Source organism: Citrus clementina, unplaced genomic scaffold (genome assembly GCF_000493195.1).
Source record: "Citrus clementina cultivar Clemenules unplaced genomic scaffold, Citrus_clementina_v1.0 scaffold_3, whole genome shotgun sequence".
Taxonomy (NCBI): Eukaryota; Viridiplantae; Streptophyta; class Magnoliopsida; order Sapindales; family Rutaceae; genus Citrus; species Citrus x clementina.
Genome location: NW_006262339.1, coordinates 44858795 through 44877472, shown reverse-complemented (window position 1 = coordinate 44877472; position 18678 = coordinate 44858795). Strand labels below are relative to the sequence as shown.

At 36.4% G+C, this 18678-nt stretch overlaps 4 protein-coding genes across 5 annotated transcripts; 3 read left to right on the top strand and 1 right to left on the bottom strand.

The window, feature by feature from the left end:
- Window positions 1-779: 779 nt before the first annotated feature.
- LOC18048414 lies at window positions 780-5824 on the bottom strand. Its single transcript, XM_006444076.2, has 6 exons — window positions 5677-5824; window positions 5369-5571; window positions 4749-4929; window positions 3604-4021; window positions 2707-2787; window positions 780-1785 (listed from the first exon to the last, which is right to left on the bottom strand). The coding sequence occupies exons 2-6, from the start codon at window positions 5453-5455 to the stop codon at window positions 1287-1289; spliced, it is 1266 nt and encodes a 421-aa protein (XP_006444139.1). The 5' UTR covers window positions 5456-5571; window positions 5677-5824; the 3' UTR covers window positions 780-1286.
- A 4269-nt stretch (window positions 5825-10093) lies between these two features.
- LOC18048413 (BTB/POZ and MATH domain-containing protein 2) lies at window positions 10094-13398 on the top strand. Of its 2 annotated transcripts, XM_024188079.1 has the most exons (5): window positions 10094-10959; window positions 11422-11770; window positions 12113-12389; window positions 12825-12858; window positions 12940-12992. In XM_024188079.1, the coding sequence occupies exons 1-4, from the start codon at window positions 10541-10543 to the stop codon at window positions 12827-12829; spliced, it is 1050 nt and encodes a 349-aa protein (XP_024043847.1). In that variant the 5' UTR covers window positions 10094-10540; the 3' UTR covers window positions 12830-12858; window positions 12940-12992. The 2 variants fall into 2 exon arrangements, with proteins under 2 accessions (XP_024043847.1, XP_006444138.1); XM_006444075.2 differs by lacking the exon at window positions 12825-12858 and having other exon boundaries at window positions 12940-13398.
- A 649-nt stretch (window positions 13399-14047) lies between these two features.
- On the top strand, window positions 14048-16632 carry LOC18048412 (sm-like protein LSM2). The gene is made up of 3 exons (XM_006444074.2): window positions 14048-14153; window positions 14326-14484; window positions 16269-16632. The coding sequence occupies exons 1-3, from the start codon at window positions 14151-14153 to the stop codon at window positions 16386-16388; spliced, it is 282 nt and encodes a 93-aa protein (XP_006444137.1). The 5' UTR covers window positions 14048-14150; the 3' UTR covers window positions 16389-16632.
- A 525-nt stretch (window positions 16633-17157) lies between these two features.
- LOC112100003 (heavy metal-associated isoprenylated plant protein 32-like) lies at window positions 17158-18104 on the top strand. The gene is made up of 3 exons (XM_024187567.1): window positions 17158-17184; window positions 17283-17361; window positions 17484-18104. The coding sequence occupies exons 1-3, from the start codon at window positions 17158-17160 to the stop codon at window positions 18005-18007; spliced, it is 630 nt and encodes a 209-aa protein (XP_024043335.1). The 3' UTR covers window positions 18008-18104.
- Window positions 18105-18678: the final 574 nt, after the last annotated feature.

The following is an 18678-nucleotide window of genomic DNA, read 5'->3' as shown; positions in this document are numbered from 1 at the left end:
TTTATGTGAATAAGTCTGTGAAATGTGCTGCAACCGACCAGCGGAGGAATAGGGTAAATATAAATTGTCAACTTTCTTGAGATTTTTGTGGCAAAACTCGTCTTACAATTACAGGCGCCTCCCCCGCGGGACTCGGAATGGGGCAAAACTTTGCGAGGCCCCTCGCGGCGCCCGGGGGGAGGCGCGTGCAGAGGCCCGCCCAAAAATAGTGCCCGCAGGTCGGGGGTCAAAACGCCCCAAGGGCCTCAAGACGGGTGCAGGGGCGTGGCGTCCGCGGCACTCGGAATGGGGCAAGACTTTGTGAGGGTCCTCGGGACGCTCGGGGGGCAAAACGTGTAGAGCCCCGCCCAAAAATAGTGCCCGCAAGTGCGGGGGCCAAAACGTCCCTGGAGACCCCGAGACAGGTGGGCTATAGCCTTGGTGGGGGCGGCGGGGGTGGCCTTCGCGGCACTCAGAATGGGACGAGACTTTGGGAGGGTCGTGGACTTACAATTTTTGCCGATGTCAAACTCACCAGTCATCACTAGTCCAATTGTATTCCAGCTTCCACGGAAATTTAGTCAAGACTCTGAATTCTAAGTTCCTACTTCTAGTATTTGAAAATCAAACCAGCCAATATCAATATTTGGCTATTGCTGGTGCAAAATTTTTATATGCAAGTTGTTCTGACTCTAGTAAGGTCCTATTGAATTGCACCTAACACCCGCAATTCAGTTGAGGCCTGTTTTTTTTTTTTTTTTTTTTTTTTTTCTTTTTTCATCTCCACAGGAATCAATTGATAAAGTACAACATTATCCCCAAAAATATTTGATACAGTTATACAATAATTCATACAATATCCTTCCGCTTGTGCTCCGGCGGCCATATTTGGCTACACCACTTTCTCAGTTCTCACCAACAAACCAAAAAAAACAAAAAAAACAGGTACAAAACAAAGAAAAATAGTTCGCGGTTCAATGCACAAAATTGTGTTATATGTTAACAGTCTCATCACTACGACATTTACCTTATAAACCTTCTATCAATTTACAACCTATCATACATTAATCACAACCACGAGGATGTCTGGCTGACTTATGATTATATAGCGCTACGGCTCATTGACCTCAAAGTCATCTTAAGACAGGGTTACTTAAGACCAAAACCATTTGGCTCCCCTGCTATTTCCTGGCCCGGGAGTATCCGCTACAGAATCATGCAAGGCCAAACAACTAAAGCCATCTAATCATCGCTTAACCAAGCTACAATATTCAGAAAAGTAAGTCACCCAGCAGTCATCTTGACATTTATGCAAGCCTCAACACAGCTACTGCCATCAAAGTCGCAGCTCTGAAGTAAATATCTTTCACACTTTTATCTACTCTCTTCATCATCTCCTCATCCTTCAAACCCGTTTTGCTTGCATTCTTGCTGATATACACAATTGTATCCCTCAGTCTATTTACTGCCCAAGAGAGCCAAACCAGCCCAAAAGCAAGACCAGTGTTCAAGACTTTATACCCACAAAAAGGAACTTTCGTACAAGCTACTTTGCAGATGACGGAAAAAAGAACAGCAAGGCCAGTCCCCGCAATGCCAGCAGAAAACTGATTTAGAAGCTCGGGAAGTTCAGGGCCAGATTTCTTTAAAGACAGGATGGCTGTTTTCTTGTTTTGTCTCTTGTTGATCATCAACGATAGGAGGCTCTCACATGCATGGACGTAATTCCTTCTATAGAGATCTCTCTCTTTAAAAATCTTCTTGCTGTTCTTCTTTGATGGCGGTTTGACCTTAATTTTCTCAGGACTGTCAAAAAAGATTACATAAGGACAAAATAGAGACGTGCCTTACAGAATGCTTTTGTACAAGTATCATTACCTCACCTAATTCACATGATGGAAATGTAGTAATATGCTCATTCACATCATGAGAAAATTGAAGTCGAATACCAAGTCAATAAATGAAATATATAAGAACAAACCCATGCACCTTGGCATTCCCAGACAACCCACCCATTCAGAGTAGCATTCATTCTTAAAATTAAAAATATGACTGAGTTCTCAAACTATCTCAGTTTAAACCTATAACTCAAAGCTCTATCCTCAGTTTTAACTTCGGTGTTTATGGATATTTTCTTGGCAAATCTCCAAAATTCTTTATCTAATCCAAGTTTCAAATAAAAGAACAATATCACACGTTACCATAAAACTCATAAGAAAATCCAACCTGTAATATAGAAAATATTCACTAATACATGCCAATCTCTCACCTCTAATTAGAACTATCTAAATTAGCAAATTAATCCCAAACATACAAGTAGTACTTAGATTCAACATATAACAAATAACTTCTCTGAAAAGCACAACTATCTTAATTCCTTTCAAATCATTTTTCCCAAAATGGCAGTAATATGAAATGCAAGAATGCAAAATTTTCCTAGTGGCTAAAAGTTTGTAGCCACAGCAAAATATTAGTCAAATAAAAACAGTGTAAAGGAAGAAAAACCAGAGAAGCATATGACCCAGCATGGGTCTGAAGCTTGAAGTTTAGGCCAACTATTTGAAACTATTAGGCCAATAATTTGAGACTTCAAAACAGGAAAATGTTGAATTTCCTTTCTTTCACAATTTCTCACAATCATATTTATTATAAAGCTATGATCAGAACCAAAGTCACAGATGTGGGTAGATTGAAATACTTCTGAAAAAAGATCGATGATTTGGTTACCTCTTCAAAGGTGTAACTGTTGTAGCTTCCATTGTCAAAGACGACACATGAATATTAGCCTTAGCTTCACTGCTTGGCAGCCTGTTCAATACAATAGTTCAAGAGGCAGGTGTTTAGTGACTGAATGATGAAGAACTGAACAAATAGGAAATACAGGATGTGAACATAAGAGTCTGTGTTGGGGTCATCGCCACTTTAATATACTATGTCAAATTAATTGGAGACCATACACTTCATGCACGGGTTTCAGCAGCCGAATATCGAATAAAATGACAGATATAAACCTGTCCACCGATGCAATAACCAGAGCTTTATAAAACCCAAACTGTAGGAAATAGTGGAAGCAGGGAGAGAAAGGGACAAGAAAAATCAGCGATCAATTCTCCATCCCATAAAACTATACATCTGAAAAATCTTATTTTCTAAGTAAAACCTCCTGATACATTAACACCTTGTCGTTCTACAATGCCGTATTCCTGAACTACATTTCTACCTATTTTCCCCTTCTGTCTATATGATTAACTTATGTTTGCTAAGCCTTAACAGGAAAAAAAAGAAAAGCTAAATACTTTCCAGAGTGAAGCCAAATGCTTCTAGAATGTGTTACCATTTAAGAGATGATATCAATAGGAAGCAATATACTCTTCATAAGCAGAGGGACTGTAATAATTTGTAAAACCATTCATTTGGGTATTGCCGTTCCAAAAAATGGATCAGCAGTCGAAAAGATAGCATCATTCATCATATCCCTCAAAACATATCAATGAAACTAATATGTAGATAGGGGCAAATGAACAGCTTTCACAATTTGCAGATGCCAATCCACGTTGCCCGTTAAAAATTAACATGCATTCATACTGCAGTGTTGATGAATCAACCATATACATACATCCATACCTGTCAAAATATGGGATCAATAGTGACTGTTTAGTCCACCTAGCTGTGTTCTTTGATAAGTAAAACTCAGCTAGAAGGGAAAGGAAGTCATTCATCTCCATCCCAGTTCCTGTGAATAAGACTCTACCATCCGGATGAATGGAGATTTTTGAACTACGCGCCATATCTCCCACAAAGTCTAGAAGCGGCTTCTGGTCAAAAAATTCGTTAGTTGGATAAATGAGAGAAGGAGCTGAAGGCTGTTGGCGCGCATCAAATGAAAATTCTTCAAGTCCCATCAAATCAGATATTGAGGACAAATCTAAAACAGTTCCCTCTGCTTCACTTGATCTGGATGTGAGAAACTGCAAGATTTTTTCATGTCTGGTGCATTGCTTAGCTATTCCAAGGCTGAAGCGTGCTGAGTCTGGTTGAGTGTCTGCACACAACAAAACAGTAAATAAGTCGCGCACTATCCAACTTATAGAGCATGCAGAAGGGAGAGGGTTAAAAAGGATTTTCAGCATGATACGCCTCCTTTCAAAGAAAATGGGAAAAAAGGGCATGATATGCCATGTCATTCTAACAAATACGGCTCATTTTTAGGTAGTAATAAGCAATCACACTTGCTCTGTCCTCTCCAAATCTTTAAAGCCGTTCCTCATTCAACCCAGACTGCTTAATCTGATTCTGCTAGAGTTTATTTTTATATTCTATTATTTTTTATAATTTCTGCTTGCGCATTTAACAAACATAATACTCTTTTTAACTTTCCTATTATCAACACACACACATGTAGCAGTTTGGTAACCCAGCATTTGGGCTTTATAATGCTAAGGGTATTACAAAATCAATAATTACTTTTGATGCCATTTGAGGTATAAAGAGCACATGGAGACATCTTAGAGATAAAATAACTTTTGACTTGCATATGTTCTTCTATACACAATTAGCACCAAAGTGAAAATATAATCTTAAACCTACCCTTGATTAAATCTTGTAGCCTACAAATAAGATTTTCTGCAGAAAAATATGAAAGACTCCAACAAGATTAATTAATTAATTCATGGGGTTATCAAACTTCTCCTCAACAAATGATGATTAAAGAAATCAGTGAGAGGGGTGATTATCTTTGAAATACTAGTGCCCACTAATAAACAACAAACCTTGCACGTCAATGAGCACAGCCCTTGCAAATGTTGAGTCAAGCTTGACAAACTGACTAGATTCGCAAAGCCCACTTAATGGTTTCCACGACTTCTCAGGTTGGTGTGACTTTAAATTAAAGCTGTCAGATCTTATAACCTCCTGTCTAGCTCCTTGACAGGGCAAATAAGGTTGACAATCCTGAGGCAGAAAAAAATGAAGAAAGATTCAATAATCTAACAGACAGAAGTTAAAACAAAACGAGACCAAACAGATCGCGACCATGATGCCAAGACCAATAACTTGGATTAAAAAAATACTTGCCTGAGCAATCGTGAAACCATGACTCTCGGAGTTCAGGTCATATGGAGTTAACAGATTGATGTCAACCACGGGAGTACTAAACCCAAACACGATATAGCTCAAACTAGTATCACAATTTTAACCTATTTGAATAAGTACTCTAACATACACGACTTAATTTAAGCACACAGCAATTCAATTAAAACCAAATAAATAAATTAACATGTCAAGCGAGCAACAAATTATAACAGAAACACGAAACATAGCTCCAAGTTAATACAAATTGTTAACTACAATCACACCAAACACTCAGAGACCGAAACAAATCACCATTTACCTTGATGACCCTGCTCATGCCCTGTTCCTGGTGAAGAACAAGCCACGGAGGGTACCCATGAGAAGCCATCAGACAGAGCTCACCCATTTTTTTTTTATTAATAACCAAAGAGAAACCCAGTTCTCTGAACCCAAACCTCTCTTCTTCTTTTGTTGGGGCTTCGTTATGCCACCGTAGACGTACCCATCACCTAGAATCTCTCACTAAAATCTCAAAATAAAATGATTTACCACAATTATTAGAAATTTGATAGATCGATAGACAAATAAACAAATAAATAAATGGCTGGCGAAAAAGTAGATGACTACCGTTCGATTGAGACATTCCTGTGACACTAATCTGTGCGGCACACACTTGCCTTGGGAATCCAGTCCAGTTGGATCCTTGGCGTTGAACTGGACGACACAAACCTTTATTTGTCTCTTTCTTCTTGTTTTGTCTGCTTGTGCATTATTTGTATAATTTTATATATTTTGGCTCGCTGTATTGTTTAATTTTATATTAATCTTAGCCGTTAAATTTTTATCGAAGTGGTGGCTCAGATTAATGGGTTTGGCGGCATGGTGCAGAAGCAATGAAGCCTGGACCATGGTGTCGTTAGTACGGCATGGGAATCTAGAGCGGCCCACAGAGTTTTATGCCGATGTATCGCTACCATCAAATCCGCTTCCGCATAGTTTTATTAGGAGCTTTAGGCATCAAAAACGAAAATAATAAAAGAAATGTGTGAAAATTACAAGTTGGGTTTTCTATTCAAGAAATGTGTAAATCGTCCAATTACCAGCATACACCTGGTTTTTTAAAATTAATAATAAAATTACAAAACTTATTAGATGGTACAGCATAACGCTCCTAACTTATTAAGCTACATCATTAATGATAACGGTTTCACAAATACAAGCAATTAATTCTTAAACATAAGATTTTAATTCTCCCTTTTTGATAACACGGATCAACATGTATCTCTTCAAGTAATACAATACAATATGTTTTCGGTGGAGACAAATTTTTTCAGAATAATGTAAAATCTATTTTTATTTGAAGAGATTTTTTTTTAATAGATTTTACTTTTTTTTGCTCTTGTATTTTTTATATAGGTAAACAAATACAAACAAATAGGCATTTAGAAAATAAAATACAGCACCACTAAAAGATTTTTCAAATGAGATTTTACTTCTCATTTGAAGTTGGGGATTTTTCACTTCTCATATGAAGAGTCATATAATCAATAATGGTTCTAAAAGAATCTTCAAATATGATTATTATTCTATCTCTTCAATTTTGAAGAGTGATTTTTCCCTCTTTAATTAGTATTATACTATTTTTTTACATCATCATTATTAAAGAGGGAGAAATATTATAACTATATTATTGAATAAATGAGAGACAGTTAAATTTAAAGAATTTTTAGAAGATTACATTTTTTTTTCTCTATGTTATTTATCACATAATTATATAAATAAATATTTGAAGAATAAAATTATATGAATTTTTTAGCGAATACTCTTTAAATGAGAATTTTGGAATTGCCTTATTTATTCAACAATGTTAATAATATTTGTCTAAATTAACGAATCAATCATAATATTTGTTTTTTTTTAATCAATACTATCGGTGAGCTCTTAATTATTAGATTGAGCTTTTGTTTTGGTGGCTATAAAGAGCTCTTTGCCTTTGTCCACTTGCAAGCTTACAATTAAATTATTTTGGGCTCGGCCCCGACCATAAGCTTTGTATTTTAGCTCACATTTATCACGTAAAGGACCATGTTGAGTTGATAGTTTTCTGAACATGTGGCTGTCTGAATACCGGCCAATAACAGGGCAAATTCACTTCCACGTTTTACAAGCATTCATAACCACTTAGAATTTAAATGAAAATCAAATTGCTGCCTTAATTTCTTTGAAGTATTATGGATAATAAAAGCAAATGTTAATGGTAAGGATTTAAAGTTAATAAGGAGCATCTTAAAATTCTGGCTTTTAAAAAAAAATGTTAATTTTCTATCTATTGAATCTACTTAATTTGATAATAAAGATTTAAAGTTAAAAAATAGAATTTATGTATCCATTTATTTATTATTGGGTTGATTGGATCCAATGGCAAAAAGTTAACTCACTTTCTATGTCAAATTTTTAAATTAAGAAAAGAATACCCAAACCCAAATGTGTGTGCGCCTGTATATATATCTATATATATGACAATAACTTATTTTATAATTTATTTCTACTTTATATCTTATAATATTGCTAATGTATTGAGTTAAAAAAAATCAAATAAACTACGGGTTAGATTGGCATCACAATGGCGGATAAAATAAATTATTTATGCTATGTAGGTAATTTAATAACTAAAACATAATTAGAAGACAAATTCTCAAATAACCCACCGCACACCCAAAACATTTACAAGCATGATACATATTAAACTCGTACGTTCACCTCCATCAACCAGGATTCAAAGCTTCAATCAAATTAACATTCCAACAAGCAACCACTCCAGAGTCTGAGGCCTTAAATAATCATTGACCATTGGGTTTCTGTAATGGAAATGGTCTGGCTGCTTGCTATTATTATGCACACCATTAATAATTAGCTGCCTTCAATTCAGGAAATTTTGCATCTGACTGAATACAATAATAATAATAATAATAATAATAGAGAAACAACCTATTGAATTTTTATTTTTATTTAACCAATAATAAATTATATTAGTTTGTATAAAAGAAATTTATATTCTAATCAATACTGATATGAGTATATTTGATCTATAGAACTGATTGACAAGTACTCTTATTGACTTATTGTCATGGTAAACATACTCTCTGTTTCAAATCATCTAGCCCTTGTAACCTAATCAGGGCCAAGTCTAGAGTTCAGGGTTTTTAGCGAATTTTTTTAATGAGATCTATTTACATTTAGCTGTTTTAACACTTAAATAAATATAAAATAGTTTAAAATTCAATCAATTTTTGTTTTTTAACTATACTGTGAATATCAACAATAAATAATATAGTAAGAAATTAAAAACAAAGTAGTCAATAAAATATCTTTTTTACTTCTTTTGGAAATATTATTCCAAGAACTTTTTTTTTTCCATTTCAACAATGAGTGAATAAATGCAATAATTTATTTTTTATAGAGAAGAGTGTAAGAAATTTTGTTTAATAATTAAGTACTTTTTCAATAGGTAATGAATTTAATATTTTTATTATAAAAACTAATAATAAATTAACAGTTAGACAATATTATTAATTATAGATCTTTAATACTAAGGTTATCAAATATGGAATTTGAATAAAAAATCTTAATTATATGATAATTATTAATTAAAGGGAGCTTCAAAAAACATGCTTCCTTATTATATGTAACTTAAAAAAAAAATCTATTATTTTGAGTATATTAAGGAGATCCCCCTTCCCTCCCCTCGTCCCCCGAAAAAAAAAATCATCATAACATTTGGGACTTAACACGACTGTAATAAGGCTTGTCTAATATATGAGACCCTAAATGACCACTTAATTCGTAAATGCTTAAAACCATCCTTTAACCTAGTGAAAACTCAATTTTTTTTTCCCTAAATGCGAGTTAATTCTTTCTTAATGTAAGAGTAATGACTTCGGCTGCACCATAGTAGAAAGATGTCCATTGGCCCAATAGATTCTGATGATATAACATTAATGGTATTGTAGTTATAGTTAAAAAAATGATACTCTTTTTTAAACTGATTAATAGAGGAACAGATTACTTCACCTAGTGCACATGTGATTAAAGTTCCAACTAGGCTTGGCAAGAATACCCACTCGACCTAAATTCGAACCTGTGGACAGTCCGAATGTGACATTAAAAACCCGGCTCTATGCCCAGAAAGATTTTTTTTTTTTTAATTTACAAAAATAATGTAAAAAGAAAATATAAATAAAAATTTACCAAACCGAAACCCCAAACTCTCGACATAACTAAACACATTGAAACACATTACACATACACACAATACAATCTGCCACCCACCGGCGACCTTTAAGCTGGCAACCACCAGTCACCACGACTCCACTTGCAAAAATTACTGTCCCTGTGCCGTAATCTCACCATAGAATCAGCACGCAGCAGCCAACAGCTACAACATCCCTTCTTACTTCTCAGCTGCTGACGTTGCTGCCTTGCTGGCCTTCGTGGGCGGCTTCACTCCATACGCTGCTAGCCTTCGCATGCGACTTCGCTTCAGTATCCAAACTTGGGACCTAACCCGGAGTTTTACAATCCCTAATTCCATACTCCACATGTACTGGCGGCACAATTTAAAGAAAGATTTTGTTTAATTACTGGCTGTCTGGATTTGGCAACGTAGACATTTTGAAGCGAGGGGGTTAAAAAAGAAAAAGAAAGGAAGAGTTTGGATGGGCAATGGCCATAGACATGTAGGCAGAGTGAGATGGATGATTATTCGTGATTGTGGTAGGAAATGTATGAGAAAGTGTACGATCATGCAATGGCACAATTACCATCACCTACCATCGGTCCTTTCGTAGCCTCTATTTTTTGTTTTTGACATATCACATCCTCTCCATTGCCAAAGCCTCACGCGCCGATATATCAACACTTTTAATAACTCTTGGCGGGCCCCAACTGCCAATTCTCCTCCCTCGTCGTGCTAATCCGACGGTCCACGTTGGAACCATCCTTCAAAGTGATATCCAAAATCGCCCATGATCTTCACATCTGTTGACAAAGTGGGGCGAGTTGACGAATTTCATACATCTCCAGTTACGCTATTTAGCATTTTAGCAAGCACGTTCTCCCACCAATAATTTCACTGTCGCAGAACAAAAAAGTGAAATGAATAATAATATGTAAAATTTTCGAACTACAAAGTGAACGTATACTGAACGTCATCTTCTTCGCTCATTCCTCTTTTGTTTTCGTTTTTCTCTCTCTTTTTATTCCGCATTCAAGGGGGGAAAAAGTTAATTTCCCTAACGTAACCCTAGATTTTCTCGGCCAACCAAACACCCACTTTCCCGAGAAATTCCCAAACCCAAACCCCAATCACACACCCAATTCACCCCACCACCACCATTCAGTCCCCTCCTAACCCGTCGTTTTCCGGAGAAAATCCCGCCCCCCAATCAAATTTTGATTTTCCGAGAAAATTCCTCCTCTGAAATTCCCGGTCATGGGAAAGATTTTCCGGGAATACAGCAAGCCCAATAATGCCTCTTCATCCTCCACCTCCGAAAGCAGCACCACGTCGACGTCGATCACCGAGACGGTTAACGGATCTCACCAGTTCAAAATCACCGGGTATTCTTTGTCGAAGGGCCTGGGGATCGGCAAGTACATAGCGTCCGATACGTTCATGGTGGGCGGTTACGCGTGGGCGATTTATTTTTATCCCGATGGCAAAAGCGTGGAGGACAATGCCGCGTACGTCTCGCTTTTTATCGCGTTGGCTAGTGAGGGGACTGACGTGAGGGCGCTTTTCGAGCTCACTTTGTTGGATCAGAGCGGCAAAGAGCGTCACAAGGTTCATAGCCATTTTGGCAGGACGCTGGAGAGCGGGCCTTACACCCTTAAGTATCGCGGTAGCATGTGGTGAGATTCCTTTTCTTTGATATTTCTCTGTTGATTTGTGTCAATTATTCGCTGTCACATTTTCAAGAATTTGTTATAAACCTGGGTGTTTATGTCTGTTGTTTGAAAATGATAATAGTTGAATCCTTGAAAATGGAAGCTAATATATTAAGGTTCAGGGCAACTAGAGCTTGAAATGTGTCTCTTGTACTGTATGTGGTTTGGATGACATTGGTTGTATTATGTTCAGCCGGTACAATTGTTTGTTTCAAGTTCTTGTAGTAATTCATAAACATGCAGTTTATCATAAGTATTTGCTTTCCAAGCGCCTTATAGTGGTTTGGATGACATTGGTTATATTATGTTGAGCCAGTACAATTGTTTGTTTCAAGTTCTTTTAGTAATTCATAAACATGAAGGTTATAATAAGCAATTGCTTTCCAAGCGCCTTATAGTGGGTGTGATCATTGGATGTTGTTGTAGGGGGTACAAGCGGTTTTTCAAGCGAACTCTTCTGGAACAATCAGACTACCTCAAGGGTGATTGCCTCTCGGTCCACTGCAGTGTTGGTGTTGTGAAGTCACACACAGAGGGGCCTAAGATTTACTCCATAGCGATACCGCCTTCTAACATTGGTCAGCACTTTGGCCAACTACTGGAAAGTGGGAAGAGAACTGATGTAAATTTTGAAGTCAACGGTGAAACATTTGCTGCTCACAAATTGGTTCTTGCTGCTCGTTCGCCTGTTTTTAGGGCCCAACTTTATGGTCCGATGAAGGATCAGAACACCCAGTGTATAAAAGTTGAGGACATGGAAGCCCCAGTTTTTAAGGTTCCTTACATCTTCTATCTTTTCCTGGTCTTGCAATCTTAGCTTTTGTTGTAATTTTGTTGTATGTATGTCTGCATAGTAATTTTGTTGGGATCTGAAAGTTCTTCTGATCTATGTGATTAGTTTGATGTGTGATATGTCTGATGCCAGATTGTGACCCATGTTAACGTTTTAGCAGAATCGTCTGATTTCTTTTTCACTTATTCTTCTATCCTGCTTAGCGCATTTAGTCGACAAATAAGTCATTTAGTGCTTATTTCTATGTTGGCAATTTGATTTGTGATCATGTGACACTAATTGCCTTTGGTTCTTTGCATTTCTGATTTGTTTATAACCTATCAGGCTTTACTACATTTCATATATTGGGATAGTCTACCTGACATGGAAGAGCTTACCGGCATGAGTTCAAAGTGGGCTTCTACTTTGATGTCTCAGCATCTGCTCGCAGCAGCTGATAGGTATGGTCTGGAAAGGCTTAGGCTGCTATGTGAGGCCAACCTCTGTGAGGATGTTGCCATTAACACTGTGGCAACCACATTAGCCTTGGCAGAGCAGCACCATTGTTTCCAGCTGAAGTCCGTATGTCTCAAATTTGTTGCAATGCCAGAAAATCTGAGAGGTGGTTATTCCATAGATTCTATTCATATTCAGCAAATATACATTGTGTCTAATAATTTCGTTATAACATTGTGCTTCCTAGTTTGGAAAGAAAAAAAATTATTTTATGAACTCTGCCGCCCTATAAAATGTAGTTCTATTGGTCTATCTGATTGACAATTATCCCTTGTACATACATCTCGATGCCAGCATTTTAAACTTGTGTTGTGCCACCCTCCGCACAGCTGCTTGGTGAAATGTCATTAGAATGGGATGGCAAGTGGTCATATCTTTTGGAAGCTATGTTATCACACAATGCATGTTTCATTTACTAAAAGTTCATTTCATTGCTGAAGACCAATGTACTTCTTCACATGTCAATGGCATTTTGTTTGAAAACCCTTACTGGAAAGGTCATTGTTAGATCTTAACACTATTTTACGTGCATTGTTATTAGGTTGAAAGATGTCCAGATTTCTTGGATTGTTGAGGTTTATTTTCTCTCGTATTTTTTTCCTTTTACCTTTTGCCGATGTGATGCTGAAACCTGTTTTGTATCATTGTTTTTGCAGCTGTGATGCAAACTGATGGATTCGAGTACTTGAAGGAAAGTTGCCCCTCGCTATTGACTGAACTCTTAGAGTATGTGGCTAAAGTGAGTGAGCATTCTGTGGTAGTTTGCAGGCATGGGAATGAAGCCATACTTGATGGCAGTGACGTGAATGGTAGACGGGTGAAGCAAAGGCTATAGGAAAAACATCTTTATATGCGTTTTCTTTCTATCAAACAAATATAAGAAGAAATCAAATCCTCTCATTTAGGATTAGAAACAATTTTCCCCTGTTCAGCTTTTCTATTTTGTAAGTGTTGTAAATTTAGTTTTATCTTTTTTCGCGTTTGGTTTCACTTCGTTGGCTTGTTATTTGGAAGTTTTTTATTCTGCATATTTTGCTTTCCTTGTTTTGTGGTATAGTTTCTTGGATTTACGCTAAGCATCTTACTCAAAGTTCCGTACTCAAGTAATTCTTTTGAAATATAAGTTTGGTTATTCACTACATTCTATTGATATTTATAATAATGAAAAGTCCTAAATCGCTTTTGTGATATCGCGGATCAAATATGCTGGTTGTATAAAACACCTTGCACAATGCGTACTACTGGTGTTGGTCGGTTCAAATTATATTTTAAATGAATCTATAGGACACTTACAAAAGAACAAAAACAAACTTCGATAATATATGTATATAGCCTATATTTACATAGAGAAAGTGTGTGTGTGTGTGTGTGTTAGCATTTAGGTTCTACCGAGAGATTTCACATTTTAGTTAAAATGTATACGTTGGGTTTTATTGTGTGTAAATTTTAAAATAAAAAAAGTAATAAGTTCAATGGCTTAAACAAGGTCATTGAATGTCATTTTAAAATGTCTGAACATAATTTTTTTTTTTAGAATTAATACGTGCAAAAGAAAACTTAGAATTGCGTAAGAGAATCAGATGAAATTAACTTAACTAGAAATAGGTTTATTGATGTCAAACAAGTAAATAGTAAATAATATAGGATTACTTGTATAAGTAACATGAACATTAAGGAGAAAAATGAATATTATAAATTAAAAGAATAATTAATTAGTTAATTAAATAGGCCCTTTTGGATGTGGAGCGGGAAGTTGGGCCCTTGGCCTCCGTGCGGCTATAAAATGAAACTTGTAGTGGGTACCGCGCTGGCATGAGCGAATTCCGAAAGCAAAGAAGCAGAACCCTGTCCATTACGGCGACGAAAAATGGTAAAGTTGGCTTCTTTGGAAAATTTTGCCGATTGGGTATACTCGGTTTCGGATTTATTGTGTTCCTTTCCGAATCTTTGCAGCATATATGTATTTGTATTGGTAAAATTTTGGTGTGTGCTCTTTCAAATCGCCGGGTTTTGATTTTCTTGCGGGTTTTGTCTGTTTGCAGCTGTTCTTTTCATACTTCAAGGATTTGGTGGGCAGAGAAGTGACTGTTGAGTTGAAGAACGATTTGGCAATAAGAGGGACTCTACATTCAGTTGATCAGTACCTCAATATCAAGCTTGAGAATACGAGAGTGGTTGATCAAGACAAGTACCCTCACATGGTACGTACTCAAACTGTTTCACTCCTAAATTTGTAGGTCTTTTTTTTTCATTTTTTCCCTTCAATTATCTGTTTTAATTTCTGGCGTGGGGATTTTGTGAATGAAATTAGAAATTTTAGGGTTTTCGGACTCAATATTTGAGTTTTAATCTATGGGGGGTGATTGTGTACTGGGTGTTATTTCCTTTACCTCGTTTGCTTTCAGGGTGGGAATGTTCAAAGGTGATTTGGAACTTTGCATTTTTAGTTTACTTTACGGTTAACATAACTTTCAATGTAGCATTACGCGGATGTAGGTGAGATAATATTGTTTTGTCATTGTAACAAGGGTAGTTATTTATCAGTTTGCTTCTGCAAGGGCAGGTTGCTCTCAATCCGAGTTGTTCAATTTTTACAAATCTTGGTGTCTATCCTTAGTTTCCTGTAGCCCCATAAGCTTCAAGTCCAATGATGTCCCTCTTATTTAGATCCCTTGAATATGAACTATTGTACTATCTTCTTTTATTTTTTATCCAAATCTTGGAAGCCCTAGAAGATATAAGATGGACCAAAAAATAAGCTAAGCAGATATTAGCGGTTGATGTTGCTTACTAGCTACCATGAGCGTAGTCGTATAGAATCTGGTGGCGCTCACCTTACCTTGTCATCTTTCTGTGTCAGTCTGTCTCTCAATGAATATGTTTTGTCTTGGCGTTTGACTTCTTTGTCTCTATTTGTGCTGAAAGTTTATTGGCTTTTACTTTGGTCTTTGTATGTGCACTCTTTGAAGAAGAGTCTGCCTTTCGACATAATGTGATGCTTGTCAGGGATATGGTGCTATCTTGCTTTCAGCAATAATTATTTCTTGATGTATCTGTTGAACATTGATGGAAACTTGATCAGATCATAGTTTTTTTCATAAGAGATCAGATCAAAGTTATCATAGCAGATATGGTGATGTAATCATAGAGGTGTTTTTAGATTTAATTTGAATTCTTGGGTTTGTTGTAAGGTTTTTGAATCTTTTAGGGACGTAAAACACTTTTGTTTAGAGTCAAAATCATTATAATGTAACACTTTTTTTTAGAGTCAAAGTTATTTTAATGTCAAAGACACTTTCTATCGAACTTCAAATTATGAACAACTTAAAATGTTGTTTGGGTATTCTAAATGAATGAATGATTTGCAAAGATAATTTCCTACTGCTGTGAGATTGAATTGTGTGGAATTTTTAAAATCTAATACACATGACACGAGAAACTGTAGTTGCAGAGTGTTTAGACTGGAGCCTAGGTGTTCCCTGTTGGGGATATTATCCTGCATCAGTTGATAACGATTCTTTGGTTAAGCATATGAGGCGTGAGCAACCCTCAACTTTAGAGTTAGCTTTTGAGTATGAGTTAGCCCCATGGGCTTCTATGGTCACGTTCTTAGTTCTGCCTGCTTGTATGTTTTGAAATTTGTTGACTATGATAGATTTTGGTGACCTGATTAATACATGTTCTGCGATGCATTACCAGCGTGGAAGTAAATTTTCCATTAAGGTCGTGGTAGTGTTTCTGACATTCTCACTATCAATTAGTATCCTTTTTATTTATTTATTTGTTTTTTGTCTTTCCATCTTCCTGCATAATTTTTGTTTATTTTCAAAGTGCTTTAATGTTTTGCTTGAAATGCTTGTCTGGGGATATCACTGACTCTGGTTTTTGAAACCTCTAGACTTGTGTCCTTTTAGAACTTTTTAATGCGCTTACGTCTTGAGTTATACAATAGGTCTTCATATGTGCATCTTCTGGTTGAGTGCAGCTTTCAGTGAGGAACTGTTTCATCAGAGGATCAGTGGTTAGATATGTTCAACTGCCTCCTGATGGTGTTGATGTCGACCTGCTTCATGATGCCACAAGAAGAGAAGCTCGGGGTGGCTGAAGTTAGTTGTTTAAATCTTCAATGTACTTTTGTAGACATTGGTTTTTCTTCTTTTAGATGTAACTGTTTTTCTGTTTAAACAAAGCCTAATTGACAGTATAAAGGCTGTATATCTGTTCCCTGTGCTAATGTGGATGGAGTCCCTCCTATTAATTGGGAAAGTGTTGCTGGTTGTGTGAACAATCTGTTTATCTGGGATTTTTCTGAATTCAATTATGGAAGCATTAGCAGTTGTCGCTTTTTATTTTGTTCTGTAAATGCAGTTGTTCTTGCTGTACTTCATTTCTTCAAATTTAGACGTGCAAGCTTAGTGTGTTTGTCAAACATTAGGTCAACGCAGTTCAAATTGAGTCTTTTTAGCAGCAGCTTGATGCCAAAGGAATATACATATATATTTAGTCACCCAAAATATCCAATAATCGGATCCCGAAATTTCCTCTGGATTTACATTCCTTTAAAAATTGACACATCTCTTCTTGCCATTTTCTATTTCGTTCCACATCTGTCTGGATGAGTAAATATAATTCCGATCTTACTTTGTCTACCTCCGTGCTTTAACCGTCTTCCAACTTAAAATACTTAAATCTACAAAATTTAATTCTTTAATACATTATTGAATTGAAGGAAATTGAGATTCTCCCATATTTGGCAATTAATATAGTTTCTTATTTTACACTTCCTTTCGTCAAAGATTTGAGTACATAAATCTCTCTTTACCTTCAAAAAAGAATAGGGTTCCCATCAGCCATTCCATTTTTTTGAGGTTCAAATGGCTGACTGTAACACACCAACTCAGGTATATGCATCTTGTTTTATATCTTACTTTATATTTTTTTCACTCTTTTTTTATTCATGCAAATCCAAGATGTTTTTGAACTATGCATGTACAAGCAGATTTGCGTTCTGAAAGTGGAACTCCAGTGTTGTGAAGCATGTCCCAGTAAAATGAATAAGAAGTTGCTGAAAATCCAAGGTTATGCATATATATTGACTTGTACCCTTTATTTCTTTGTGGTAACTGGAAAAGGGCAAAAGTTGAAACAAATAAAGTTTAATATTTTTATTTTATTTTATTTTATTTGCTTTGTGGTATAGGAGTGCAAGGTATTCACATAGATACAGAAGAAGGATTGGTAATAGTTACTGGTTTACTAGATCCAGCCATAATCATGCAGACGATAGGAAAACTTGGCGTAGAGGCAGAGCTATTGGCGTACGAAAAGGATCCTAAAAAGGCCAAAAAGAAACTCGATCACTTCTTGAAAGGCAACTCCAAGGACAACAAAAGAAATCTAGAGGAGATCGACGATCACGACCACGATGATCGTGGCGGGTATGAATATGATGCTCGTTACGCGATGCCTAATTGCACTTCCTGCCATCACCCAAACTATGGCACGAGAAGAGTGCTTCCAGGATTTCCAAGGCCAAACTATGTGCATCCAATTAATCAGCCGGTGATTTATAACAGGCCTCCTCCACCACCGCGCTATGTTAGGTGGACAAGGCCACCCCTGCCATATCCATTCAGCATCTACGAACCACAAGGGCAGGACGTTGGCAACGCTCCCCACCACACATTCAGTGATGAGAATGTCAGTGTTTGCAGTGTAATGTGAGCTTATCTGCTTGATGTCATCTCAAGTTCTCAATACGATGATTAGTAGTTAGTATTAATTATTATTCATCTATCATTGTATTATTGTAATAAGGAAATTTAATGGACGAAAAATTAAGTGAAAAAATTCTAAGGTTCAGCGACTTCTCTCCCATATATATTTATTACTAAACACTTTAGTTTCAAGATTTTTATTCGACACATTTCGTTTTTTTTTCTTCTTTTATAAAAAAAAAAGAAGCTATAAACTCACACAATCATTGAAAATTGAATCTACAACCTAAGTCTTATGAATGACTGGAACTAAAGCTTGGCGTTACAAGTGTTGTTGCTGTATTCTTGTATTCTTTGGCATATTGATGAATCAAATCTTCTAAAAGTAGCACAATTTTGAAATTCGGTACCTTTTAAAGCGACAAGTTTAACACATGAAGTTCGGTACTCAACAAAAAAATTTGGATGGTAGAAAGTTTTAAAGTTCACATACAATTTCATATACCTTTAATTTTTTTTTTTCCCAAGAAGAGAAAAAAGCCCGTGGGTCAACGCCGGCCCAATTTTGCATCTGGGAGGGCCGAACGTGGGCTTGGAAATGCCCCCGTCCATTTGCCTACCCTTAAACATAGAGCTTCCTTATTTGGGTTTCTTCTGGGCAATTAGGTAATTTCGATT